Source organism: Rhodnius prolixus, unplaced genomic scaffold (assembly GCF_049639745.1).
Source record: "Rhodnius prolixus isolate KJV_2025 unplaced genomic scaffold, Rpr scaffold_7, whole genome shotgun sequence".
Lineage (NCBI taxonomy): Eukaryota > Metazoa > Arthropoda > Insecta > Hemiptera > Reduviidae > Rhodnius > Rhodnius prolixus.
In genome coordinates, this window is record NW_027411582.1 from 31,154,689 (window position 1) to 31,182,393 (window position 27,705).

At 31.5% G+C, this 27,705-nt stretch overlaps 3 protein-coding genes across 6 annotated transcripts in view; 2 read left to right on the forward strand and 1 right to left on the reverse strand.

Annotated features, from left to right (window-relative positions):
- Positions 1-14,964, forward strand: part of AstCC (Allatostatin double C) — a 62,228-nt gene extending 47,264 nt beyond the window's left edge. The window contains exons 2-4 of one of the 3 annotated variants that reach the window (XM_074114918.1): positions 1,972-2,098; positions 13,719-13,838; positions 14,594-14,964. In XM_074114918.1, coding sequence (XP_073971019.1) covers positions 1,972-2,098; positions 13,719-13,838; positions 14,594-14,674 — 328 coding nt within the window. In that variant the 3' untranslated portion in view covers positions 14,675-14,964. Of the gene's footprint in view, positions 1-1,971; positions 2,099-13,718; positions 13,839-14,593 lie in introns of those variants that run through there. The other 2 variants (XM_074114919.1, XM_074114920.1) reach the window with 2 other exon arrangements.
- A 4,536-nt stretch (positions 14,965-19,500) lies between these two features.
- Positions 19,501-21,821, forward strand: DCP1 (decapping mRNA 1). 2 transcript variants are annotated; one of them, XM_074114916.1, is made up of 2 exons: positions 19,501-19,719; positions 19,915-21,821. In XM_074114916.1, exons 1-2 carry the CDS (start codon positions 19,545-19,547, stop codon positions 20,619-20,621), a joined length of 882 nt encoding a protein of 293 aa, XP_073971017.1. In that variant the 5' UTR covers positions 19,501-19,544; the 3' UTR covers positions 20,622-21,821. The 2 variants fall into 2 exon arrangements, with proteins under 2 accessions (XP_073971017.1, XP_073971016.1); XM_074114915.1 differs by having other exon boundaries at positions 19,501-21,821.
- A 1,141-nt stretch (positions 21,822-22,962) lies between these two features.
- On the reverse strand, positions 22,963-27,374 carry CSN6 (COP9 signalosome subunit 6). Its single transcript, XM_074114917.1, has 6 exons — positions 27,094-27,374; positions 26,853-26,984; positions 25,907-26,058; positions 25,666-25,828; positions 24,113-24,306; positions 22,963-23,331 (listed from the first exon to the last, which is right to left on the reverse strand). Exons 1-6 carry the CDS (start codon positions 27,248-27,250, stop codon positions 23,191-23,193), a joined length of 939 nt encoding a protein of 312 aa, XP_073971018.1. The 5' UTR covers positions 27,251-27,374; the 3' UTR covers positions 22,963-23,190.
- Between the last annotated feature and the right edge of the window lie 331 nt (positions 27,375-27,705).

The following is a 27,705-nucleotide window of genomic DNA, read 5'->3' on the forward strand; positions in this document are numbered from 1 at the left end:
TATGTCAAGAAAATGGCCTTGCACTGTTTAACTGGAGAAATTAAATTAAAGTGGTTTGTAATGTGTAATGGTGTTTGAGGAGATGTTGGTTGTAGATGTTGATGGATAAATAACACCTTTTATTGGTATAAGATATTATATATGTATTTGACTGACTGCCAAGGACTGTATACTTTACACTACAAGAACAGAACAGACTGATTGACGTGGCTAAAACGATGTGTACAATTAAAGTGCAAGACTTTGAACAGAATCTCTTTTTTGACTTTCCTCTCGTTTTTATATACATTCGCCGAGCCTCCCTTCTCTGTGTGCCGAGGGGGCTGTCTCTTTCTCTCTGGCTAGAGTGGGTGAATGGTGGGGTTTCACTACCCCTACGCTAGAGTGGATGAGTGGTGGGGTTTCACTACCCTTACATAATGTCTTGAATCGTTGGCAAGCACTGATTATCTGTTTCATCTATAGCAGTATTCGGTAAATAACTTTCTGGCTCATTAATACTTTGTTTATATCCCAGCTTTTTTTTTTTCAGTAAATATGTTTTGTGGTCATTGTATACTGAAGACATAAGTATTTTGTGTAATATGTGTGCTGTTACTAAATCAGTACCCAAAGACTGGGTCTCTTTTAACTACAGACTAATCTAATTAACAACATTAACAGCAACGACTGAATAGCCACATTTCCCGGGCAGATTTTATAGTATTTGGAGGAACGAATGGATGAATTACAAAAAAAACACGTCACACCAACAATCCTAGTTTAGGATTTAAAAAATATATATGTATATTACTGGTCATAATTATAGTCAAAACTCGTACTTCAATTAACAGACACGAATAACTTTAATCAAATTTACCATTACATTATCATAACTCAAATCAAGAAGGCAGCGGCAAATCGCAGCCACCAGACGGTACCATAACCTCTGCACAGATCTAAACTGCCACTCGTTCGATACCCAGCGAACTGTATCTCTCGTCGGATTCACTAATAAGGATCTACACCTAGTCTATTCAAGTCCAAGCAAACTGAAAGTTCTATACAAGCAATGTTTTCATCTTCCTCATTTTTAAGCATAGTTTGCAAAGGTTAACACAAATATTGGTGACACTATGTAAATCCAATCTGTCTTCCTCAGATACCAAATAACCGGGCAAGAATACTATTATGCCCAATATATTCTGGCTTTCAAATGATGTTTACTGAGTTCACCAAATCATTTTCGAACTGATGATCTCAACTTCCCAATTTCGAAATTGAATGAAACATATAGAACTCTACTAGTAAAATGTTGGCTTACTTGTCAGTCCGATAAGTTTTTAACAATTTGTGACGTTTTAAAGGATTTCTCTATTAAGGTCAGATCTTATTCACTATTAGAAATTCGTAGAATGCTTTTTGGCTCAATACTTTTTGTATAACTTAGATTTTAATCTATTCAGGACTAGATAATCAACTAAATTTTTATGTATTCAGATAGAAAAACAAATGTGAATATACACGATAAAATGTTAATCGATCTCAAACTAATTGGGTAGATATAGGCTGGATCACATAGCTATGTTCTGATAAGATTTGTAATGGAACTATTGGCACTTTGAGAATTTTTTATTACCATATCTCTCAATCAAGTCGGATAAGCAGTTTATTTCAGTCTTTTATTTATATTTATTATCCTTTTTCATCAATTTGCTTAACGTTCTATCTACATTATCTTATATTTACTAAGAATACTATGTTCTATTTTATTATTAATAACTGTAAGAAAAACATTTTATATTATTTATTATTTTGAGGAATATTCGTAATTACTTGTATTTTTTCTTCGCTTTATATTTGCCTTACAGTCATTTAACGTAAGGTAAGAATAAATGAAAAAATAAAACAATTGTCCTGTAAAAAAGTTGTAATCTATGCCCCATAAAAAGAAATGTATTTGGTATTAAATAAATTAATGTAATTTTGCAGCAGATTAAGTTGGTGGTGCTTTGCATTGGTTTTCACAACTCTACTGGCTGCGACATGCGTCCTCACGAGTCCAGCACCTAGTTACAACGATTATCAACAAGTTGGCGTCTCCTACGATGAATACCCAGTAAGTATTGTGTTTGAAATACGTAAATTTACTGTGGTAAGGTTGGTAGACTTACTAATTTTTACTTCTTTTTTTTTCACTTGTTTTACCTACTTCATTGTATAGAAATTTGTCTGTAAATTGTTTCAATGTTTTTTCTGAATACTTTTTGTAGACACTGCAACATATTGGTAGACCAATTACTTGAATTTTACACTTCTAATCCTTTAAAATATTAGTTATGTATGAGTGAATTTAACTTTACGTAATTGTGAGGTTGAAGTGCAACTGCACACAACGTCTTTTTTTCTGTAATTTTCGAGACAATCGGCTTAGAGTTCGATTTGACTCTCGCTATTTCTGGGAATGTTGATTTTGGTAGAGAAGAAGAAGAATGTATATTGTTTGAGTCTGCTCACATTTTTTTGCACAAATTTTAAATTTAATTATTTGAATTACGAATATATTGATCAACATTGATGGATGAAATAGGTTAGGTTAGAGATAAAAGAGATTGATAAATGAATGGAATAACAGGCACAACTCGCTGACTTCTGAACATTGTCCATATTATAATCCAGGTCGATTAATAGAAAATCTTCTTCGATTTATTCGTTCAGGTGTTCCGTTAATTTTAACATTTAAAATTATGGATGCTTCAAGAATGGAGTACAACTGCTGCTGTTACTAGAATGCGGAGTTGAGTGTGAATGGGTAAGATAATACGGTTACCTCCATCTAATAGTCGAAAATCTCACATTATTATGGTTCCATACATGAATCGAATTCAATATTTGTAAAATCATGAGTATTCATAGCTTAGTTTTAAAAGATGTTATTAATTATTACATTTGTCTAGGTTATAAAACTCTACATTACACCGAAATAACTGTTTACGGTGGAATCTACACCCGAACAGTCCTGCATAATGCTTGTAGTTGGCATTGTACAATATATATACTTCGAAAAATGAAAAATTAATTCAGTTAAGTGCTTCTTTCGGTTATTGAATTTTAGGAATCCATTTTTTTCCTTCATTTACAATGAATAAGATCGAGTACTTTAGAGATATAACATTTTCTCCCAAGAGTCCCCTTAATCGAATTGCTCTTGAAAAAAATTTCTAATAGAAGTTGTAGACCATCAAGAATACAATGTGTGTATGATGTTCAACGAAAATTGTTAAAGCTGATTGTTGAGAAAATTGAAGTGAAAAAGCCATTGAGTAAAGAGTTTAGGTTCGGTTAAGGAATTGCTATCGCCAAATTATACTCGGTTTTACTAGTGAAACCAAATAAAAATATGAAATCTCAACTTTAAAATATTTTAGTAAGTACTGCATGATTGCAATACTTTGCTTACCAAAATTAGGGAAATTTAAAATTTTGATAATTACGACGATAATAAATGCAAATCTTTGGTTGGTTATTACGTCACGTTCTCGATTAATTAAATTTGTTTTGAAAGTAACAAGGATTATATATTCCATTGTAGAATTCAAATAAAATGATCTAACAAGTTGATTTGCATTGTCTAATAGAACTCCTTAACTACTGCACCATAATCCTAAGTATAAAGATCAGTGTACATGTATAAACTCAAATTATAATATCTAATCCTTGTTTGGGAGTGAAGCACTCCATCGTGAGCGGATTATACATGGCACTTGGGCCCAAAATATAATTGACTATCCTCCACCTATAGGATATTATTTGTAGGGTACAACTGTTGAGGATTTTCCTTGTTCCAATCAAAACCTAGTTGTCAGCTGTTGGCCAGCTAATTGACAAACTTTCTATTTAATATGTTTTCCACTCTAGTCTCTCTAATACTGAACAAATATTGTATCCATTCCTAGAAAATCTAATCAGATTGAAAGATATCTTGACAGCTATCTGGTTATTTCGCTTATCTCTCTCGTTTTCTCTGTCAGTTTACCATTCTACCTACCAACGAGGTTCGTCTGGGTGTAATTTGTCATTTTAAGCCCCATTTTTTTTTTTCCAGTCGAGTGTCTTCTTTTTGCTTCTTGTTAAAACTGTTTAGTGTAAATTTATATTCATCCTTCAAAAATCTAGCGTGTTTCTTAGTGATGCCATTGTAAATCAAAGTTTACATTGGCAAAAAACATTTCTGGTAAAAACTAAATTATAATTGGCTTGCTTAAAGTGTAGACAAGTGTTAACTTTACTATGATCTTCAGTTGAAACAACTCATCCGGGTCCTTTAGGGATATTCTATCCCTAATGGGAAGGAATAACAATTTCCTGGAGCCAACTCACCTCTGTTTCCATTTCTCTCCCTAAGTATTCTGGTTAAAACTAGGTACAATATATTTTCCCCTAACGTCTGTTTCAACTCCTGCTTTCCTCTCTTGCCTCTCTCCTAATGCTCTCAAGATGATTTAAGGATAAACTATCTGGCTGGTATTTGCCAAATGCTTGTAACACGCATTAAGTTTAGTTATCTAGCATAACATGCCTGCAAATATCGTTGATTTTATTCTTCCTAACTTCACAGTTTTACTTATTTATGATTAGTTGTGGATGTTCATCCATTATCAGTAGATTTATCAGTTTGTGTATCTCTGTTTGAGGGAGGCCATGTAATGGAAGTTATGATAGAATATTGACGACTAGAAATAGAACATCTACGCAAATTTTTATTTTGTGAAAGAATAGTTCCCTTATGTCCCGTAAAGGGAAGTGGTTTACTTCTTAACGACTCTGCGGGTATCCCAGCCTAACAACCCAAACGAACGCTTGCATTGACAGTCACAACACTCACACATAATACATGTTGAGCCTATTAAGATAGAATTTATTTAGTCTATTTTAGAGTCTATTTGGATTTGGCAAACCAACTCCTTAGCTTCACCATGATACTCTTACTCTTACAAGTTTCGAAAACTTACTGGGGCTTTGGTAAAGATGTTCTTTGATACAAGATGGGGCACTTGTATCAAACATTACTTACGGTTTTTGGTGTGAACACGTCCGAAAAACCGGCAAAAAAAATTCACTAGGATAATCATTTATTAAATTAATTAGTAATTAAAGTTATCAGAGAATTCAAGTGTATCTCATATGAATCAACTTGCGTCGTAGGGCAACTTTTTGCTAAAGAAATGCGAGAAATTGCATTGATTTACCTTACATACAATAAGAAAGTACAACACATATTCTTTCACTGTCCATTACTGCTTATCTTTACAAAGCACGTTTACACTCACTAGTATCGTGGAATATTCTGCAATTTATTACAAAAGGGCGTAATAGATTTGTAGATTATTACATTTATTTTACTTGTCACTAATTAATTACGAATTTTTTCATCTGCATAATCTTGTCTTGTTGGGATGACAGGTGTACAATGCATCATGTATTGTTTGTATAGTACGAAACATAATTAAATGAAGTTGATATTTAATTATAATTTTAAAAAAAAAATTCAGTTACACTTACATAATATGCACTCTGCAACAGACACAAATACATCATACGCCCACTAACGACTCACACTGGGGAAGCTAAATGAGCCCATTGGGGCTTTAGATAGTGTAAGGCTTCATTCCTTGCCATCATTACTAATAATGAATATGGAAGTGGGTGATAATTGATAAAATAATTGTAAAAGGTACTAGTTATTAAGAAGTATAAAACTACCATCTTATCTTATAGACATTTTAAGATCATTACTAAACAGTACATTCTCGATTTTCTGGCGATAGCGACCGAAATTCACCATATGGAAGTGCACTTTGTTGACCAGGGGGCTTTACAATCATTGAGGCACCGGTTTCAATTAAATTTCTTTTAGTGAAATAATGCACTGGCTTCCGAAGGATTCGTTTTTGTAAGCCTTCTTGACCGAGAAAAAAAAAAATAGTTTTGATCTGAAACCTTTTGAGATAGGAACCAAGGATTTTATTTTGAATTACTAGAAGCTCCCCTTTTGGCTTTTAGTATGCATTTGATATTTGGTATTTTCTTCACGGTCAGAAACCTATTTCGAGGTTCAAACTTTCATTGAATTCACTCCAGCGTGGCTTTTATTCCAAGCTTTCTTTTTAAAATTGGATTAGGGAATTCAATTTCTCCATTTCCGTCGTGGATGATTCGTTTGGTACTTTTATTTATTTATTTTAATCTCCTAGATCTTGATAACTTATATCTCCTATCAAATGCATAATCCTATTTGTTCAATGCACAATTTCGAATTTGATGAGTATGAGAAGGAAGAGTACAATGCATCATGTATTGTTTGTATAGTACGGAACATAATTAAATGAAGTTGATATTTAATTATAATTTTAAAAAAAAAATTCAGTTACACTTACATAATATGCACTCTGCAACAGACACAAATACATCATACGCCCACTAACGACTCACACTGGGGAAGCTAAATGAGCCCATTGGGGCTTTAGATAGGAACCAAGGATTTTATTTTGAATTACTAGAAGCTCCCCTTTTGGCTTTTAGTATGCATTTGATATTTGGTATTTTCTTCATGGTCAGAAACCTATTCCGAGGTTCAAACTTTCATTGAATTCACTCCAGCGTGAATTACTTCAAAGTAATTATGACGCGTCTAAATATATAACCATTTATAAAATAATCATATTAAAACTTTTTTTATCATTATTATAATTAGCTAAAAATATCCTGCGAATTAAAATTAAATCAAGAAAAAAAAAGAATACTCTGTATTAAAACATATTTTTTTATTTAGGTTGAAAGTAGTACATAATAAACTCTGACGTGGCTTTGATAACCTGGCTCTGACGTCCCTTGCACGTAAAGAATTCAGTGAATGGTGGTTACCGAAATGTATATAATGAGATATATTATTTAAATTAAATAAACGGGTGTGTGGAAGGTTGCTTAGCAACTTTACAGGGGAGTGGGTAGGTAATTAAGAAGCATGCTTGGTTATCTAGCAGATTAGAATCACAGAATGGAAAAAATTAAATATATTATATATTTTTCTATTAAATCTCCCCTTTTTATAATTTACTTCTAGCAATCTCACAGAAATTATTTGCGATCGCGTGAAATCTGCGAAGCGTAATGACCGTAAAAGAATTATTAAAAAGCAGCAGTTAATACTTCCATTGCGCTTGCCTGGTAATTTTCTAAGCTGCCCCAAAAAAACTTAAGCTTAAAAAGCTTATTTTAAGCGCGTTATGATGTGATTATTATAATTGATTTAATGTAATGTTTATGGTGATGCCAAACTACAGTGCAATTACTTCTGAACCAGAAGTACCAGTTTTGGACAACTGTTCTAACCATTTAACCGCTGTAAGCTAGCTACTGAGGGATAAGGTGGGAGATTTTTAAAGACCAGGTTAAAATCGCCTAGCCATCACCCGCCTAAGATGTGAGGTTGTTTGTTGCTTGTTTACTTATTCATTACGACTATCTGCAAAAACCAACCTCCATTGTGACAGAGTCAAAGGTAGCCAGACATGTGTCCGTGTGGTAATGGGATATGGACGCTGATCAAATCTGTATCTTCGCTTTTCTAGATGTAAGGGAATCTGTACCAGATGATGGCTTAGTGTAAAAAGAAGTGACAATATCTTGAAATAAGGTACAAGTCATGAAACAGTTTTACACGAAAAATATTTACTCTCTAGTCTTTCATTAAATCTTAACATTATCCTACTCCAAACCAATGGTATATATATATACTGGTATATACGAGATACTGCGTCACACTTTATGGTACAACAAAAAACCATGTTTTTTGTTAATCAATATGTAGTTGATGACGCCATCGTTTGCGTAGGCAATAGGTATTTTTATGAATACTTTTAAGAATATATTCACAAATCTTATAAATATGTTCTGTAAGATCGGAGTAGATTTTAGTGCGGTCATCCACTTTTAGTGCTTCCCATTGTCATAGTCTTTGCTCTTAGTCTCATAGTCTTGCATCATACTTATTTTAAGTAAATATAAGATATCAAAAATGATAAGCAAAGGTAGTAAATATTTATATCGTATCCTAAAAATATGGTATACCTTAAATAACCTAATCACAATTTGGTCTTTCAAGAAAAAGAAAATTAAAAAAAATAATACTACATTTGTTTTTATATCGCGTATTTTCTACCTTAAAATTTGGTTTCCAATACTTGAGTCTCTCTTATAATTTAACTAGCTGAATTATCCATGCTTTTCTGAGGAATAGAACAATACACATTATTAATAGTCACTCTTGAATAATAGTTGGTATTATAAGGATTATAACGTTTCATTTCCATTGAAAACATGTCATAAACCGGTAGAATTGACAAGAAGTAAGTTCCAAGCAATTCAAATAGGACAAATCACAATTAACAACTATAACATAGGTTGAACCCACCACCTCTCCTAGCTGTTTGACCTACATTACGAGGCTGTTCAATTCCTTCCTCAGAACTACCCTATAAACATTCCTGGCTTCAAGATGCTACTGACAAGTAAAATACAGTGCTGACAAGTTAAAAAACTACTGATGTAACTATTCAGAAGCCAAATGGAAAGTAGAGAAATAAATATTAAAATAATAGAAAGCTATCAGTTTGAAAAAATTGAATTATAAACTCTAAATTCGGTTTCAAACTTATTCCTTTGTTTCTAAATGAATCAAAATCTAAACTCTTTTTTAATTTTCTTTCCAATATTGTTTTCTCATAGATAAATTAAATGTTAGCTTTTATTTAAATCAGCTAAAATATTAATAGTAATTGTAATTTATAGGTTGACGGCTTTTGAACAGTTCTAAATCCTGAACGGCTGCAATAGTAGTAATATTTAACTACTGATCTAAGTGGTTTCTCTTAGTTCACCGATTTGTGTCTCTCTGAATCTATTATTTTAGGGAAACTTTCAAGTCTTATGTTGACGAGCTTTAATTTAAAAAAAGTCGAACTTTCCTAGTTACAAATTCTCTCTGCTCTTGTTATCACTCTACCCCAAGTGCATTTAGTTTGAAAATCAATCCAGGTATAACTAATAATGGCTAGGAAGTCAGTAGCCTTATTCAGTGGTTCTACCTTTTAATTAAACATAAATGAGATAAAGGATGTGCCACGAAGGAAACTGGTAAGAGATGAAAAGCCTCTTTCAAAGAAAATGCGACTGGAAACTTGCCCATGACTACCATCCAAGTATCCTTCATCGAAAAAATCTTTTTGAAACTAAAAAGGGCCACCATCTTCTTCGCTTTACAAAAACTACCAAAATATCGATCTAAATCTTATGTCATTTCTGTAGATATCTCTTTGGAGTTCAAAAATAAGTTCGAAATGAATGTCTGTTTGCCGTGCCTAAATTAGGCTGTAAAAGAATTCCCCATTGTGCGGATAAAAAAAAAAGAACTTAGACGAAAATTAAAGAACAATACTACTGAATCGTTCCTATTGCGAATTGAGAATATTTTTAATATTTACGGTGTGTATTACGTAATAAGCCCCCTCACTTATCCTACAAACAATGAGGGTTTCAAATATACGAGGGTCGTTTGAAAAGTCCGTGCAAAGTCAGAGAGGTAGCACCACTGGCGCGTATCGAGGTTATGTTTAGTTAGTAGCATCTCTTGTATAATCCTCTTTTACCGGTAATACGTATATCGTAAGTCAACCATGATGTGACAATGATGTAGTACTTACACCGGTATCTAATTCTTTGTCACAATACTTTATGAAAACTGCATAAATTTTCTTTCATACTTTAAAAAAAAACAAAAAAAAAACTAAAAACTTAGGCAAACATTGTTATAATCAAATGATTATGAATTATTCAGATAATTTAAAAATTTTATGTTCTAAAAGAAAAAGCTATAAATTGAGAAAATAATTATTACCCTGAAAACTTCGATAAATGAAGTCGAAAGGTTCCAAACTAGATCCGTAGCAATAACAAGGCAATAATCTTCTATTGCATTTATTCATTACTGTATTGTTGGTTTGTTATTTGGAAACGAGAGTATTTTTATTATTTTCTCAAGTTTTAATGCTAAATGTTGGAAAAAATAAAAACTAAAAGAAAATCGTCTTCTGCCAATTGATTATTTTGTAAGCAATGAAGATTATATAGAAGAATAATTTATGCACATGATTAAATTTAAATGATTAATAGAATATCTTAAGGAGGATTTATGGTCCAGTTTTCGACACGACTTCTCGCACATGGAGACCCAGAAAAAACTGTGAGCTTTATGCTCTATATGGGGCTGAGAATGTGGTCCGTTTCATCAAGGCTCGACGATTGGAACGGTTAGGCCATATTGCAAGAATGCCAGAAGACAGGATGCCGAGCAGAATGCTGCGTACTGGTACCGTCATAGGCATGAAGAAGAGAGTTGACCGACCGCGAAGACGTTGGCTTGATGATGTTGAGGAGGACTTGAGAATCCTTGGAGTGTCAGGATGGAGGATAAAAACAGCCAATAGAGATGTCTGGAGTCGCATTATTAAGGAAGCCAAGGCCCACCCCGGGCTGTAGAGCTACGTAGTAGTAGTAATAGAATATCATGTCCAACAATCAATGGAGTACTTCACCATTTTACTTCTCATAACTGTTCTTTAAATCGACTGTGGTTGGCCGAAGTCAGCAACTGTTTTTTTTTTTTTTTTGAGGTCCTCTGATGAACCCTTTAGCCAATGATAGTTGCCATTTGGAAAAAAAGAAAATGCCAGTTTCCGATATTTCAGTCACACGACTTTGGACAGCCCAATGTGGCTTGACTGACGATTACTTATTCATTGATTGATTAGCCGGATTGGCTACAACAGCTGATTTGAAGGTAATTTCTCTCTTGTTTTCTTTGTAACTTTGCGGCAAAGCAAGCATTGCACTGAATTTGACACACTGTCAGTAGTTATTCACAATTCAGTTATAGGTAAGCGGTTAAGTAAGGGGATGTTACTTAGTAAGGTTTTAAAGGCTATTTTTTGTAACTCCATAAGTTAGAAAAATTGTGATAATATGTTTTCCGAAGTTAATTACTTTAATCTTAAATTAATTTTCTTCATAAAAATTAATGGTGTCAAGTTTAATTCCTTGTTATATTTTAGGTAATTTAAGCTTGATGTGAATAATTTGTTCAAAGAAATGGAATCAGATTAAGAATTTAAAATATTGATAATACTTATCTCACTTCCCCACATTCACACACGTACTCAGAACTTTCTGAGGGGTAGTTGATGATGTGTGCTAGGGCCTTAAAGGAACCCTCAAGTAAACTTTTGCCCAACACTTCACACGCCTACCGATTAATAAATAGATTCTACTCAAAAAAAAATAAAAAACTTCTTAATTTCATAAATGCTTACTCCTGCTTAAATTGATGGATAAGGAGGGTTCCGTGTACTAGTGCTCGGTATAGACGACGCAATAATGTCTCGGGGAGGATGAAAGTTTAAGAGCCATGTCAGGTTCAGAGCCCTTAATTACTATAATTATATGCCCTTCACATGCAGTGCCATCTTCCATACTCTTCTAAACGCTTTTCCGAATATTATTTTAGAAGCCACAGAGTTACCAATTATAATTTTATATATATGCGAGAGAAATAGGAGAAGGCTAAGAATTAAGATGTCAAGTTTATCTTAATATCCATGGCCGAAGGTGTATTATTAAGTGAGGAAAATAAAAAAAATTATTTTGACTAAATTGAATATTCTAATTTCACTAATGGTAATGGATACACATTTGACATTGAAATTTTCTCTTATACATGTAGTATTAAAATATTTAATTTGTTAAAGCAATATTTTCGGTACCTTAATTGGGGAAATATTATTACTATCCGAAATGAAATTAAAGAACACTTGTATTGCTTTCCAGTTACAGTTTGAGAATATATTTAAATTATTAGTTTAAAAACAGCAGACCAGAGTGACTGATGAGGTATAATCAGTCAGCCTTTTAATTAGCTCCTTCGGACATCAGGCTCCCTACCTGACAAGTCCAATTATAGTAACATCAGTCTTAAACCATTCTAATGACAATTTCTTACGTTAATTTTCACCTAAAGTTCTGTGTTAAAAGAAAACTTTTACTCTCTAATTGTTAAAGATGTGAGGGAAAAATTGTTTGTAAAATATGAATTTAATCATATAATTTTTTGGATCCTTCTATTCTTAAATAAAGCCTAGGTTTTAGCTGACAAAATCCATTAAAAAATGATGTATTTTTAAGCTTAATTAAAGTATATCATCTGTCTAGGCTGCGCTGAAGCTTTGCTGTGTTACGAGCTACAAATTAGTGAGAGAATGTAGAAGAAGACTTCTATCCATGGCGTTGCTTTAAAAAGTATCTCACCTTCTCTTATTAAGAATTCACGGTTCGAAACTCCGAAAAAAAATTACCTAAAATTAAGGCTTAAATTAAGGTATTAAAAGCGATAGTTTCGCACAGATACCTTCCTCCAAAATGGTATCTAAAAACAATTCCACTTTCCAAAATTTGGCATGCTCGTAATATTTTTTCTTACAAGGTATAAGAGAAAAGAAAAAGACAATTTGCAAAGAAGTGTGTGTTTTTCTTTCATTTTATCTTATTAAGTAAGAGCCCTTTTTCGCTTTGCTGCCCTTTTACAAGGACAGTACAGAAAAGCGGCTGAAATAAAAACAACATTTAGCAGTCAAGGTTAATTTCTGTTTAGCTTCAATGATATCCCCAGTGGTGCGATCAAACTAAGAAGCTGAATAGAATTGGACCATGGTAGGAAAGCAGGGATTTCAATAGAAAAAAAGAAAAAATCAGATGCAGTATGTATAATTACCTTGAATGTCACGACATTGATGTCGGCTTCATCTTCTATTTTCTCCTTTAGCGAGAGTTTAAATGTTAGCTTGACTCACATTGTGTCCAACATAAGTTGTACATTTGTTACTTCGTTTGTAAATAAATCGCACATTTAGTGCAACAAATTATTCATAAGTCATAAAAAGTTTTTAGAAAGTTTAATTATTATCAGTTGCACTTTAATTTCGGTTACTTAATTTATTTCATTAATTGTTTAATATTCTTATTATATTTATTAATTTTTCAGTTTAGTGTAGCAAGTGATACCGATATCACTGCACCAGAAAAGATTTAAATTTTTGAGTAAAGAATTTATAAAGCTGAGGATGGATATACTCATATAAATGAAAAGCTTTATCCAATAGACCCGTTTTATCATTAAGAAATTTTTCACGAAAAATTAAATAACCAGTCAGTGTAGGCTAAACATTTTATTTAACTTTTGAAAATTAACATAGAAGGTCGAAACTTTTTTAAAAATACGTATGCAAATAAATACAAAATAAATAATTTATTTTTTTAGAATAAATGATCTATTTTTTTTTCTCAAAAAGTATATAATTAAAAATAATTATAATTATTTTATTATTTATTTATTATTAAATAAGTATGTTCCTAAAAATAAGTTATTTTTATAAATAACCACTTGAAACTTTTGTCTTTTTTTTTTTTTTAAGAAGTTCATACAACTTTCTGTAGTTTAGGTGTGAAATTTGCCAACTATTCCAAAATTGTTTTACTTTGTCAGTTCGACTTTTTTTTAAAATTCATACTTGGAATATTTTTTTCTGTGTTGATTTTTTTTTTTTTATTAATCCAAACGATAAATGTTTTAGGTAGTTGTACCAAAGAGGGCAGCACTCTTACTGGACAGAATTATGGTGGCCTTACAGAAGGCCGTTGATGAGGAGAACTCGGTGAAATCAACTAAGAATAGGATACCCATTGAGGAAACCGTAGGGATAATTTTTTTTTTTTTAATTATTTTTATTATTATTTTCTAAAAATATGTTTCTCCACTTTTATGTCCACTTAGGAAAATGTCCAACTCTCTAAAAAAATTTCAGAAACCTTGAAGTTGCCCCCCCAAAAAAAAAATCCCAGAGCTTTTGTTAATTACTCTGTTAACTCAGCAGTAGGGAATTTATTAGCCATTTCATCAGGGATCTCGGGTGTTCCTGCGGTTATTCTATTCTAATCACACAAAACAATACGCAATACTGAACCTCCAATGCACACGTATTTATTAGGATTGTTAAAATTTTCTAAGTTGCAAATTTTGTCGAGAAAATATTTCGAAAAGGACTGCATCGATTCTACAGTGATAGAATATTGTTCATCGTTTTTGGTGACTTGATTCTTTAATCCAAAAGGAAGAAATAATATTGCCAATTCTAGTGTTGCGAATTTTGCCGTAAATACTGGAAATTTCAAGTGTAATGAGGCTTGGCTATATTGTAAAGCGAGAGAAGTAATTATCCCCTGTCTCATTTCCTTTATTTAAGGGAAACTAGAAGATTGAAGAAAACATCAATGATAATTGTAATTAGTGAAGGGCATTAAGAGATATTTCTGTCAGTGTTCACACATTTTAAGTTCCTAATCAAAATACAACTTACAACTTTTGAGTTAGTAACATTTCTTGATTAATTAAAGAATATTTTTTGTTCATTTCATTTATTTTATCCTGTAACTTGTTATCTCTTTTTAGATGGACTTACAAAGGCGTGGCCAGCAAAAAGGTGGAAGAATCTATTGGAGATGTTATTTCAATGCAGTGACTTGTTTCTAGTCAATTTACAAGAATAGATAACTAACAAAAAATGAAACTGAATTACTAAATAACAATTTGTGCAGAAAAATTGAAAGAAGCTTAGCTTGTGAACAAACAAAAAAACAAAACTAAAAATCTTGTATTCAATGTGATAAATACTCTTTTGGTAAATTTTATTAATTTAACAATAATTATTATTTTCTTAAAGAAATATTATAACTGTTTCTATTGAATATTAAACAAAATACATTTTATGATAATGTAATGCAAACTAAATTGAAGGAAATAAAATGGATTCTTTCTTGAGAGCAAGTTGTAAAGTTTTATTTTATATCTTGATATTTATATTTTATAAATTAAATCACCACTTTTTAAACATTATTATGGGCCAATAATAGTTTTAATTTTAAAATTTATATTTCAAAACTTATCTCTAATCAGAAACTATTTGCATTACAGGATTAACATAAATATTTCAATATTTATATATAAAAAAAAAAAATAAGAAGAATAATACAGAAACCTTAAACTGTATTTATTGTAAATTAGATGTGGTTCCTTTGTAATATATCTTCTATTTTAAATAAAATTCTTTACTAATTTTTCTTCCTTCTGTGACGATTGCAATGAAATTTATTATTTTTATTTAGTACCAATAAGCAATATTATCCTGGATCTTTGGCTAAATGTGTTTCTTTTTTTTCAGATTATGTAACAATAGAATAATTAGGAATTACGATTGTGTTACTAAGACTGAATTAGTTAAGGTGCTTAGTTTTTACTGTTAAGGAAATATTTTTTAAAAATTAATTATTTTAACTTTTAATGCTAACAAATTATTAAAATAATATTACAAAAGTTAATATTCTTCCTTCTTCTATTTTAGGAACCCAGAATGAATGAATATAAAGAAATTAGAGATCCATGAGCATTAAGCTTTCGCCACCGTGAACCCAAAAGGTTTATTGTGGATTTTCTCCCACGATTTAGAGCAATTCCAGTCAGTTATAATTAAATATTGAAGCTAGTAAAAGTTTCTTGGGTAAAATAATTCGCCAGAGTTGAAGAAATTGTCCAGTGATTCGCCTTAAATACAGCAAAGTGGGGCAAAATTAGTGAAATAGAGCCAGAGGGATAGATAAGGAGGTAAAACAAATTAAAATGTATAACCCTTTGTAATAAAGTTTGTAATAAAAAGAATGAATAAAAGGGGAAAGTAAATTCAAATTAACTCAACAAATTTACAATAAAATAAAAGTGGAACTTAAGGAACTGACAACAAATTCAACTTAATATCAATAATCATCGTTAAGTAATCTGTAATTACTGTAACAAAATCATTAATTTTTGTTTTGGTAGTTATTTATGCATGGATATTTTCACTCATCCTTAGACATTACATCAAAAAAATTCAAGTATTTGGCTCTAAGCTGGTTGTGAAGGAAACTAACAACATGTACATTATGCTCTACCCATTCTTTAACTATGAAATCACAAACTTGCAAGAAAGCTTGTATTAATTTCGACTTCTTTCTATTAAGAGAAATTATCTGAACTGTTCACCATTATTTAAAAAACATTAAAGAGTATTTAGCTAATAGTTTTCCCTGAATAAGTGTATTAATATTCGAATGAAGCCACAGTGGTGAACTTGATATCTTAAGAGTCTATTTGAAATAATTAATTTGTGTCAGAGTTCTATTTCTATTAATATTAATATAGTAGAACTCTGAAAGTTTACGCACCTGTTTCAATTGTTTCTTTTAATGAAGTCGATTTACTTTTAACTGAAATTTATTGGCTAAAATTGCACTCATGCTTATTTTCATAGCTTTAGATGCATGATAGAAAAGGTCAATAGAAAACTACTCTGATTTTACTTTTATTTATTATAAACAAAGGTTTTTAAGGTAGTTTTTTTTTGTAGTTTAAAATTTTATATGCTCTAGGCTGTAACACAATAATAGACAACAATTCCTAGAGTTAGTAAATTGGGTTAGTGGTCAACATTACCTCTTGTCTAGTCTTTGCTTCGTGCTTGCCTTTTGCTTCAAAGTGATGTTTCAGATTGTGGCGATGTACTTTAGATTTAGAATTCCCTGCTATTGTCAGAAAAAACTAAATAGTTATTTTTTGTCTTGTTGGTACATTGAGGGATAGAAAAAACGTATCACATTGGGCGTTTTAGCTACGGTTCCCTAACGCTTACGATTGTTAATATATTGTTTAAAAATAAATAAATAAACAGCTCCACCTTCTCCATCATTTAAACATTGTATAAATAGAAGCATTGCATCTCTTCTATCTTCTTTGTGACTACCACGAGGTAACGATATTTTAAGCGCTACATGAAGATTCATTTCTTGCTGGAAGTTATGCAACGGTTGACCAAATGCGACTTAGTTGAGTAAGCAGTCTCTGTGACAAATTAATCCATTCTTTACCCTCTCTACATCTTTACTTCAGTCTCCGCTGGTAAAGAATTATTAGGAAGCCAATTTTGAAGACAGCCTCCTCTTGTTTGTGTCGGCAGAATGGAGTCCTTGCCCCGATTTAAATCCATCCGAAAATAATTAATAAGGATTTCTTTAATAAGCGCCCGTTTAATAGCTTTTTGATATTATTCTATATTCTGTGACTTTCAAAATCTACATCTTATTAATTGTGGTATTAAATTTTTTTATTCACAATAGTATCATTAGAAGAAAAGGTATTATCGTTGATTTTATCCCCCGCAGCACGTATATTCTATAGGTGGTAGATCTCAGGATTTTCAAGCATTTTTTGAGGTTGATTGATCAGTAGGGTGAACAGAATTTGACTTTCAATTTTAATATTTTTTTCTCACGGCAAATCACTCAAGTATTCAAACACAAAGGACGAAACACTGAAACTTTTCATGAATAGAAAAATAAACCTGTGTTTATTTGACGGATGAAATTAATGATATTGTCCATCCTTTTGGAGCCAACATAAAGTATTACAAAAGGAAGCAAGATTTTTGACGATTCCAATCTTAATGTTTAATTATTTTTTGCCTAGCTTTTGATCTAGGGGCTAGATCTTAAGTAAGGGCTTGAAGACATTTATAATTTGTTTTAGAAGTACTTAAACCAAGTCTTTCTACTATGATTGCTGATTTTTTCGAGAGACTGTGTTGTCCAAAAGCGAGCTTGGAAAAAGCCGGCAGTATGAGATAGAATTGTTTTATTATGAGAGTCTTTCACTTTTCTAAGTTTGCCACACTCATTGTCGGTACCGACATATCTTCAGTGTTAAGTTGTAAGTACTAATTGTGACATGTAACTAATTACAGCTAGGTATAGTCAGCACAAGAATGTCTCTTGTGTTTTTTGAAGATGAATATTTTAATTTTGCCTTACAGATAGTGGAAGCTTGAAGAAAATTGCCTGAGCAAATGTTTTAATATGAACTGATGGTATTAAGTTGAATTTCATTCTTACCATTTAAAAAAAAACTAGCTATTTTTGATTTTCAAACTTGAGATCAACGATCACAAAGGTAAAATATTCTTCGCTCATAGAAACTCAGCTAGTACATTGGAATCGGCATAATGATTCTTTAATGAAGAAACAGTTACATACCTATGTTCATTGCTTTTCAGCGGTGAACAAAACTTCAGCAAAATTCACAAGTTAAGTAAAGTTAATAGCGAATTGCAAAATGATAAATTCTTCTGCATCAAAGGATGATGTTATTCTGTAATTATAATTAATATCTATTGTCTGTAACAAGAGAACACTGTCCGGAAGCAGGCAGTGCACTGAAAAAAGCTCCGGGTGTCAATAATAATCAGATGCGCTTAAAAAAAAAAAAAAAATCTAGTTTATATTAGATTTACTTTGTATTTGACGCGTATTTTTGTGTCCTAATGCTAGTTAATTCGATGTCAGAATTTTGCGTTTATTATTTAAATACTCTTAAGCGATGAAAAACGCCTCGCGATATTTTCTCTTCTGAAAGAGAACAGTTAATCCTCGAGACTTCTTAGGGAGTATGGCCTAAGTTCTTCTCTCAATCAGTAGATGAGTTATAATGCCAGTATTACTTACATTGTTACTTATAGTCAAAATAAATAAAATAATTTTAATTTAAATATATTTCGTTTCGACACCCTTCCTCGGTATTGATAATTTTCAAATTCATTGCTTGGTTCGGAAATGATTGAAACCTCAAAACATCAAATTTTCCAATTATGTTTTATGCATTTTCATCAGTGTTAGTTGAAAGCCAACCTTAACTGAAAGAAGGAAAGGAATAAGAAAGGACAGAAATATTATTTAATCGGGAGTTATGCTTTTATTCAGTTACTTCTTCACACCAGAAGCAATACAAAATGAACTGATATTAGGAAATGTTAATTAATCTAAACTTTCAAAATATTTGCTTTTTTGTTTCATTATTGGAACTGAAAGTTGTTTAAAAAAAGAATAATGTGTAACATTTTTATTTTAAGGGACGCCCTAGTAGTTGACAAGTATTTTTGTAAAAAAATATTGTAATAATTTACTTATTTATCGAAATTACTATAAAAATTAAGGAAAATTGGTAGTGAACCTTTTCATATATTTTTATTAGTGTTTGAAAACAGCAGAAACAAAAAAGTTTCTTAAGTACATTAAAATAAGGGGGTGTAAATATGGGGGTGCCGCCCTACTTTTCTCGTTAAATTTTAGGTTTTCTTCTTTCATCTTTTTATTATTTAAATTCTTCTTATGTATAACTTCATTTAGTTTTATTAGAATGTTCAATGAAAATATAACGTTATCCATTTTATTTTTAAATTGTCTGGTTATGTTGGCTGCATTGTTTATTCCAAACAAATGTTATGATTGTAGACCAGAGTAACATACGGTGTTAAGGTAAAATGGCGAAGTCTGTTGAGAATAATACTATCAATGTATCAGCAATCAAATTGGCAGATCCTTATTTGGATAAAATATTGGAGAGAGCTGCTCATGTAGCATTATATAATTTTAATGCCAACAACGAATGGGAGAAAACTGATGTTGAAGGTGCTCTTTTTTTATACAGCAGAACAGGTGAGCCCAAATATAATGCATTCGTATTAAATAGGCTAAGCACTGTAAATTTGATAGAACCTATAAATGAAGGCTTAGATTTGCAGTTACAAGAACCGTTTCTATTATATAGGACTTCTAGTGGGCAAATTCACGCTATATGGTTTTATGATCGCGATGAATGTATTAAAATTGCTAAAGCTGTTGAAAAATTAGTTGCAGATGTAACTGAAACAAAAAACAAAAAAGTAATGGATTTTTTTGCCAAAGCTGGAAGTAAAACTCCATCTCAGTCTTCGGGTAACGTAGTGATAATAGGACCGAGAGCGCCTCCGCCTGGGATACCCCGTCAGGATGGAAATGATGTGAATCCTTTATTACAACGTCTTATATCTAATCCTGTACAAACCGTTGAACAAATAGAAAAACAGCACACAGCTTTAAGGAAGTCTAAGAAAGAAGGGGAAAAGCCGAGACCAACATCACTATCTGTTACACCTCAGGGTAAATTGGAAAACGGGCTCACCTGCCTGCGTATATCAGAATCTCCACCGAAAGTGTATACACCGTTAGCAATTTCTACACAACATTTTTTTAACCAGTCTAAGTTGAAACAGTCACCAACTTGTGAACTACTACAGCAACCACAACAGTCGCAACAGCAACCGACATCAACAATACAGCAACCACTCGAGGTATCACTTTTAGAGAGATCTGTTACAGGTTTTACAACCCCGACCAAACCAGCACTGCTTCCGCCAGGCATGTTCACAACACCAAGAGAAGAGACTAGAATACAACCGGAACCATTAACCAAAACACAGCTATTACAAGCAGTGTCATACCTATTGAAGAATGATGCAGATTTCATTAATAAACTACACGAAGCATACGTAAAATCATTTGTAGATATGGTTTCATAAAATCTTCAATCAATTAATTCAACAGCTAAGTCACACGACTGTACCCCTACCTCTCTGTCTATTGCTCTAAATTACACTTGTATATATTTAATATTAATGAAAAGGAAAATTATATATATAATTTATATATATGGAGACACAGGTATTTATATGCCATGCGAATGTGATTGTATGTATATATTTAATCAAATATTTTTTTTAATTTACTTTTCTTTGTAGATTTACGGATTTTTTTTTGGTACCTTTGTTATTATTTGTTTAAGGATAAGGGTACTAATAAGAGACGAAGGCAGCCAAAATGCAAAAAATTGTATGTATATTGCATAGATTTGTAAACATTTGATTTGTTGTAATTTTATAATATATCGTGTGATAAGGAGATTGAGCCTGCAAATGGCAGTGATATTTTTATATTAAATATATAAATATATTTGTCTTTTTATTTTATTTTTTTGACGCAAGCACCAAACTTGAGTTTACAAATCACTTTGGCATGAAAAAACAAAAATATGGCATGTCAGCATGACTATTTCAAGAGTAGCATTTTAAAATAATACAATGAGATTTAAAGATAAGATTTGTTCGAAACTTAACTTCACTTCTAAATTTTGAAAGTAGGATATTTACTAATATTGTATGCGAACAATTATTTCATATATTTTAGAATTAATGATAAGAATAGTTGCTGTCAAAAAAAAACAGACAAAACCTATATTTAAAATGTGAATAAAGATAAATTCACCGATGGGATAAAGAAAAGAATTTATGACAAATGAATTCTTTTGTTGTACCAAAAATAAAAATGAGGTGAAGTTTAGATCCCTGTTTTAAGCAATAATGTTTTATTTTTGTTATTCTGTATAGTTTATTTAGATTTAATTATTTCATAATGTCGGTATTGTTACCTAAAATTATGTTTTCTTGAAATACCGATGATATTGAGGTAAATGTGATTTAGCTGTCAGATTGAATTTGAAGGTGATAATGCTTAACTGTATAGTATTTAAAAAACAATAGATGATTGAAATTTAAACTTTATTCTATACAAGTATTTTTTAATATTAATCACAAAAAATAAAACTGTTTCTGTCATTATCTGTTATAGAATATTTGTAAAACGACCGGTGATATTATTTATCATACAACTCTATTAACAAACTTTTTTTCTTGAAATCATCTAAATAAATACTATACACCGATTATTTTTGTTTTTATTCAATTTTGACTAAATCCTTTTCGAATCCCTCATTCTCAAAATAATTTATTTCTGTTTATAGTACTCAGAAGTTGACTAAGTGAAAAGGAATGGGCCCAAAATACCTCCAATTGTAGTTACAGTATTCTATAATCATGGCTATGGTTTCCTCTGAGCTCAGATCTTCTCTTTTAACAGCGTTAAGATATGACGAGCATAACCTTAAATGAATATTAAGAACTGCTTTGCAATGTTTTAATATTGTTACAGAATATGATCTTCCATATTGAATTGGAGCATACAAGTATTTAAAAGCTAGAGTTAGTCTGCCAGTTTGAACCTACTCAGAAGTCGTTATCACTGCAAGAAAGTTTGGATCAAAAAATACCATCAATTTCTGTTTCTGTATCTCATAATCGTCATTTCTTTGAGCTCAAATCTCCTATCATGGTAAGAATGAAGTGCTAGACGTTGAGTGATTAACTTCGCTGTGTTTTGTAAGGTAAACTAGTTAATCTGCTGAAATGGTGTTAGGGTTGGTGTGTACCAATCTAAGAGCACTTCCTTAAGTTACAGTTATTTCAGTTTGATCTTAACTATTGGCCGGTGAGCTAGACTTAGATCAATGCTAAACAAACTATCTTGGACTTGTTCTTGTTAATACTTGGCTCTCCATATCATATTTTGGAGGACTAAATTTGTTATTTATCTCAATCTGTCACTTCCAGAGCAAGGAATGATTTTTCATTATAAATTGTTTTATTAAAAACTCTATTGTCCAGATCCTGCTATTGTATTCTTTAGTTCTACCAAAATGTGAGCGGCTTTACCGAATTAATATCTTGGTAAAGCTCATTGACTAGTTTCTTATTAAAGGCAAGATAGGGCTCTTTCCAAGTAAACTTAGGCCGAGCTTCCACTGAAAGGTTATAGTAAAACTTATAACTCTATACATAAACTTTAAATGTGGATTACGTAGGTTGAGTTCCAAATAATGCTCAATTTGTTTTTAACGCTAGTTAATTAGTTAATAAATGCGGCATACACGCGTAACACTTTGAAAAAGATAGCCTTTTTGCTGTTCAAATAAAATATTAATTCGAAGGGAAAAATTAGTTAAATAATAAACATTTAATGAAGCAAAAGTAAGCAATATTACACTTTTATTTAATGTACATTTATTTTTAAATATTCACAAACTGCACTAATGTACGAAATAAAAAAAAAGACGACAGAAATAGTACAAAGAGAAATGAAAAACAAACTTTTCTTAATTACAAACAACTTTTTCAGTCAATTTGTTTTTGTTTGGTTTCATTGTATATACACTAGCTTACATATTTTTTCCTTCTCACTTTTTTAAATAGCGATTCTTCAGAAAAATATACCTCGCATTCTTCGTCCCATACCTTGTCTATCGTAGAGAAGATTAAACTTATTCACCAGTTGATTCATATCGTTACAACCTTTGGTAATAGTGCCCAAATAAGTCATTAAACCAACATCGTTGCATTGCTAAAAAAAAAAAAAAAATTAGTGTGAAAATTACTAAACTTTTTGAGGAGAAACAAATTTGTTTAAAGAAATCACACATTTATTTAAATAAACTTAATAGGTGATTAAACCAACCAATTTTACATTTTAAGGTGAAAAACGTAGGAACTTAAGTAACACTTTGGTTTAAATAGGTTTGCTGACATATTTCTAAAAATACTTCGGAGTCCAGGTAGCACTTAGGCATTTGGAATCAAGATTAGAAGAGAAAATGTCCTTATAGATAAGCAAGAATTGATTCTGGCGCTATCTTCGCCGGACATTGTAATAAGTCACTAGGCAAACTGGTAATTCAAGATATTAAATAGGCAGAAAAGGAAATAAGGTTGAAATGAGTTCCAGTATTTGGTATTAAAAGCCCTTCAGCCCTCTAACATCGAAAGAGCAAAAATGAACCAACTCAGAATGAGCTAAGAGGTCAGAGGTAATCAGAGGAGCCATGTAAGGAAGTTGAAATTGTTGAATTGTATGTATATGCAAATAATTTATTTTCTCTAGAAAAAGAAATTATTATGAAAGGCGCGATAAGATTGGCAGAATTAATTATTTTACCCACTAAAATGTAATTTTAAAGCTTAAGAGTCGTACTAGTCTATGAATAATAATAATTATTTATTTGCAGCTCGTTAAAAACAAAATTTTCTTTTCTTTTGTTTGTCCAAATTGGTCTTTGTTAACATTAATCAAACATCATTTGGTGATTTTTTGTTATTACTAATCGGGGAATGTTTAGAATACTTACGTTATAGAAATCCGTATGAAAGCGTGGACTCTGAACCACTGGCAGTCTGTGGCTTAGTGAATACGCCTCCCTTAAAACTTCATGATTACGAGGTAATTTGCCAGCCTGTACAGCGCGTAAATATTCTAACACTAATCTCACTCGTGAATGTAACATTTTTATTGCAGAATGTTGAGCGCTCAGGTGTTCAGCGACTGTTAGCAAATAGAAAATTGAATAAAAAGATTATTGCTTTTAGAATAAAATAAAAACTGATAATAATGTACACTTCATCATTATACTTAAACACTTCATTTTTTGTTTTAACTGATGTCCAAAACATAACCCTTTATGATTAACTGTCGGAAGCCATCTGATACATCCTAGCTTTCGCAATCAAAAACCTACTGCATTATATTGTATTAAGTTTCAAATTTTGGTAAAGTGTGTATGGGCTCTTTCTTATGGAACAATAAGTACATTACGTCAGACAAAAGCTGGATATAGCTAGGCAAAACTAAATACATTCTACTTAGTTGTTAGTATTAAAAAAAAAAAATATTCTTCGAATTCCGGGAGTTATATACACGAAACCTCGAGACTCAGCATAAATATATTTCCTCTGATAACAGCAGTCTTCAAACATATAAATACTTCACCCAGGCCAGGCAAGCCAGTTCTTTCCAACCGCTGCCCGAGCTAAGTTCTGCCCAGACTCTGTCCAAGTTCCGTTCAACCTATCAGTAGTGAAGTTCCCTTCCCCACATATTTCTTGTAACCGTTATTATATATATATCAGTTAATATTGTAATAAAGGATTTGTGTTTTTAAATAAAAATTCTTTTTAAAAAAAAGCCCCTAACGGTTCAAGTTATATAACTCGGGTAAATTATTCTATAGTTCCAGTCACTCATCTACTTTTGCTCTAACTGTCCATTTGACTTGAAATGCCATTTTAAAGCGATCCAATCAATGAGTTCGTGTCTCACGATTTCGCTAGATCACATCCATTGCAAACCACCTTACTTTTATTACAGCGCATGCCAAATTAATTTTTTTTTTCTTAGACAAATGGTAATTATTCATATTAATGGAGGGCTTTGACTCTTTCCATTTACCTTCTTTTTAATACTTCCGATTTTCTTTTTAACTGTCCTCTCAATTTTGATTTAGCTTCTCTCAACAATGCCTCAATTTACACTGATTATGAAAAATTCTCGATGTCTCATTGCACTTATCTTTGCATATTTTTTTCTAGTAATGATTTAAAATTTAAAGTAAGTATTAAAACTATCCCCTCTATCTCTCTACAACCCAGATAGTTGGGTCCTGGCTTCCTCCATCTTACTCCGCCAGTCGTCCTTCTCTATTGCAACCGCCTTCCAGTTTCTAGTGTGCAATAGCTACTGTCCATTATCCAGAGTCAAAAATTAAAAAAAAAATATATGTCTATAAACATTAGAAGTTATTGTCACATTAGGGTTTTGATTAAATCCGTGGAATGCATCAAGTTAAAATGTATTTAATTTTAATATTAACAGATGCCAGTATATTAAAATGAATTTTTTTCCTACCTAGAGAACTTTCGGACGCATCATTATTCGACATACGAGCCACATGATCAACGCCTATCCTTTCTGCTTCTTCAGTGGCTAAAGTATAATGCAATTCTACAAAAAGCATTGTAGCTTCACCACTCACTAGGTCTATAACTGATTCATAACAAGTGACAGGCAGCTGTAAAATTAATAAAATATGAAGACCTTTTACATATTGAACATTTATTTAATTTTAATGTTTTAAGTAAACACTAACATCAGAATGTCTGGCCTGAGGATTCAGCTTGAGAAACACTGGACTCTCATTTATTTCACAAATCTGTTTGTGAACCTTAATATCACTGTCGTCAGGAGGTCCCCCTGTTGTGTACCAACCAAGAAAATCCAAATCCGAAAACACTTGTTTGACTAGAAAAAAAAGAAAAGAAAAAGATTTTGTTCATTAGTTAATTAGGTTTTTAAAAGCCCCACACTGAAATCAATCGCGTGTTAACTAAATTAAAGCGTATTAAACTATTTTTTCACATTAACACCAGAGGAAATTTCAACGTTTTCTTTCCTCTCACTTTTATCTTGTAGCGCTAAACAGTTTTATGAATTACTAAACATACTAGCCAAGAATAATTCTGGCAATCAAATATTTCTTTTCATGAGATAACAAAGTGCATAACGTTTTCTATTAGCTATGCTGTTTATGGTGATAGAATCGGGAAATAATACAACCAAAGATAAGTCTATAAATCATCTTCAATATTCGGTCCAAAATGCGGCCTTCAACTAGTGCGACATTCAAGTTAAAAAGCCATTAAAGAAACAGCACTTTACTCTGAGTATCACTTGAACTATGGCATAAATAAAAAGGAATCTGATGAGTAAATTTTTTTAAGAATTATCAAATATATTTAGAACTTGGAACGATTACTAAATGACTCCTCCAATCATTGAAGTAAACCAAGCATTTGAGATTCATAAGAAGAAAACTTATAAGATTTGCAACGTGAGTGTTGAAGTGAATATTTCCTACAATCGAATAGCCAAGGATTTTTAGAGTTTAAATATCCATGATGGTAGCGTTAGTTGCCTTTAAACGGTCGTACATAATGAAAAGATTACAAATCAAATCAATTTACTTCAATAGTAGCTTCACTTTCAAAGGACTAATTTGGATTATTATTTTCAATCAAAGTAATTATTTCACTTACATTGTTCCTCTTTAGTATTATAATATTCCTTATCAATAATTATATCACCACCAATTTTGGTAAACATTAACTCAAAAGAATTCATAAGCTCTATGTTGCGGCCTTTCTGTTTACCAATTAATGCTCCAATAACTAAAAAATTAAAAAGTGGCAAGAATGAATCCTAAATTATAAAACGTCCAAATTAATAACAATTTCCAGTAGGTAATAAAGAGATATAGATATATAAAAAAAACTTCACCTTGTTGGGCAGAACCTTCTTGAGCTCTGATCCTTGTCCAGTGTTCTGATATATTCATCAAGACCAGTGGATGTAATGATAACGAGACACTTCCAACCGTCGCGGAAGATGCCATAACATTTTTTCCACTTTCATCCACTTCCATTTGCGATGTCATGGAGGATAAAACTGTACAATAAAGTTCTGTATTCTAAATATTTTATTTTCCTACCATTAAGACGTATGTAACCTCAATAACTAATAACCTCTACTGGAGGTTTCAGAATGCATTATCGGCGTCCGTACAGTTTGGTACGTCTACAATTTAAATGTTAAAAGTCGTCATAGAAATTTAATTAAGATATTAAATAACATATCTATTTAAATTTCAATTCAATTACAATTCAAAAATGAATCCAACTCGTAAGATCTTGTTTATTAACAGATCATGTGTTCAAGAAAGTTTTTAATGGGATTGTCATTCTGATTATTTTCAGGAAAAACGAAGAAATCATCAAATATTTTTTAGAAGACTTTACCTTTACACCGACTCAGTTCACAAAATAGAATATTCAATTTCCAATAACAATCGCTATTTTGCATGGGACCGTGTAATTTATGAGAAACGTAATA

What these genes read in the sequence shown, in the direction of transcription:
- DCP1 (XM_074114915.1), top strand. Translation starts at nt 19,545, where the DNA reads ATGGCGAAGTCTGTTGAGAATAATACTATCAATGTATCAGCAATCAAA.
- CSN6 (XM_074114917.1), bottom strand. Translation starts at nt 27,250, where the DNA reads ATGACATCGCAAATGGAAGTGGATGAAAGTGGAAAAAATGTTATGGCA. An exon ending in TAATACTAAAGAGGAACAAT is followed by an intron (nt 26,059 to 26,852) that starts GTAAGTGAAATA and finishes TTTTTTTTCTAG; the next exon opens with TCAAACAAGTGTTTTCGGAT. An exon ending in CTCAGGCCAGACATTCTGAT is followed by an intron (nt 25,829 to 25,906) that starts GTTAGTGTTTAC and finishes TTAATTTTACAG; the next exon opens with CTGCCTGTCACTTGTTATGA.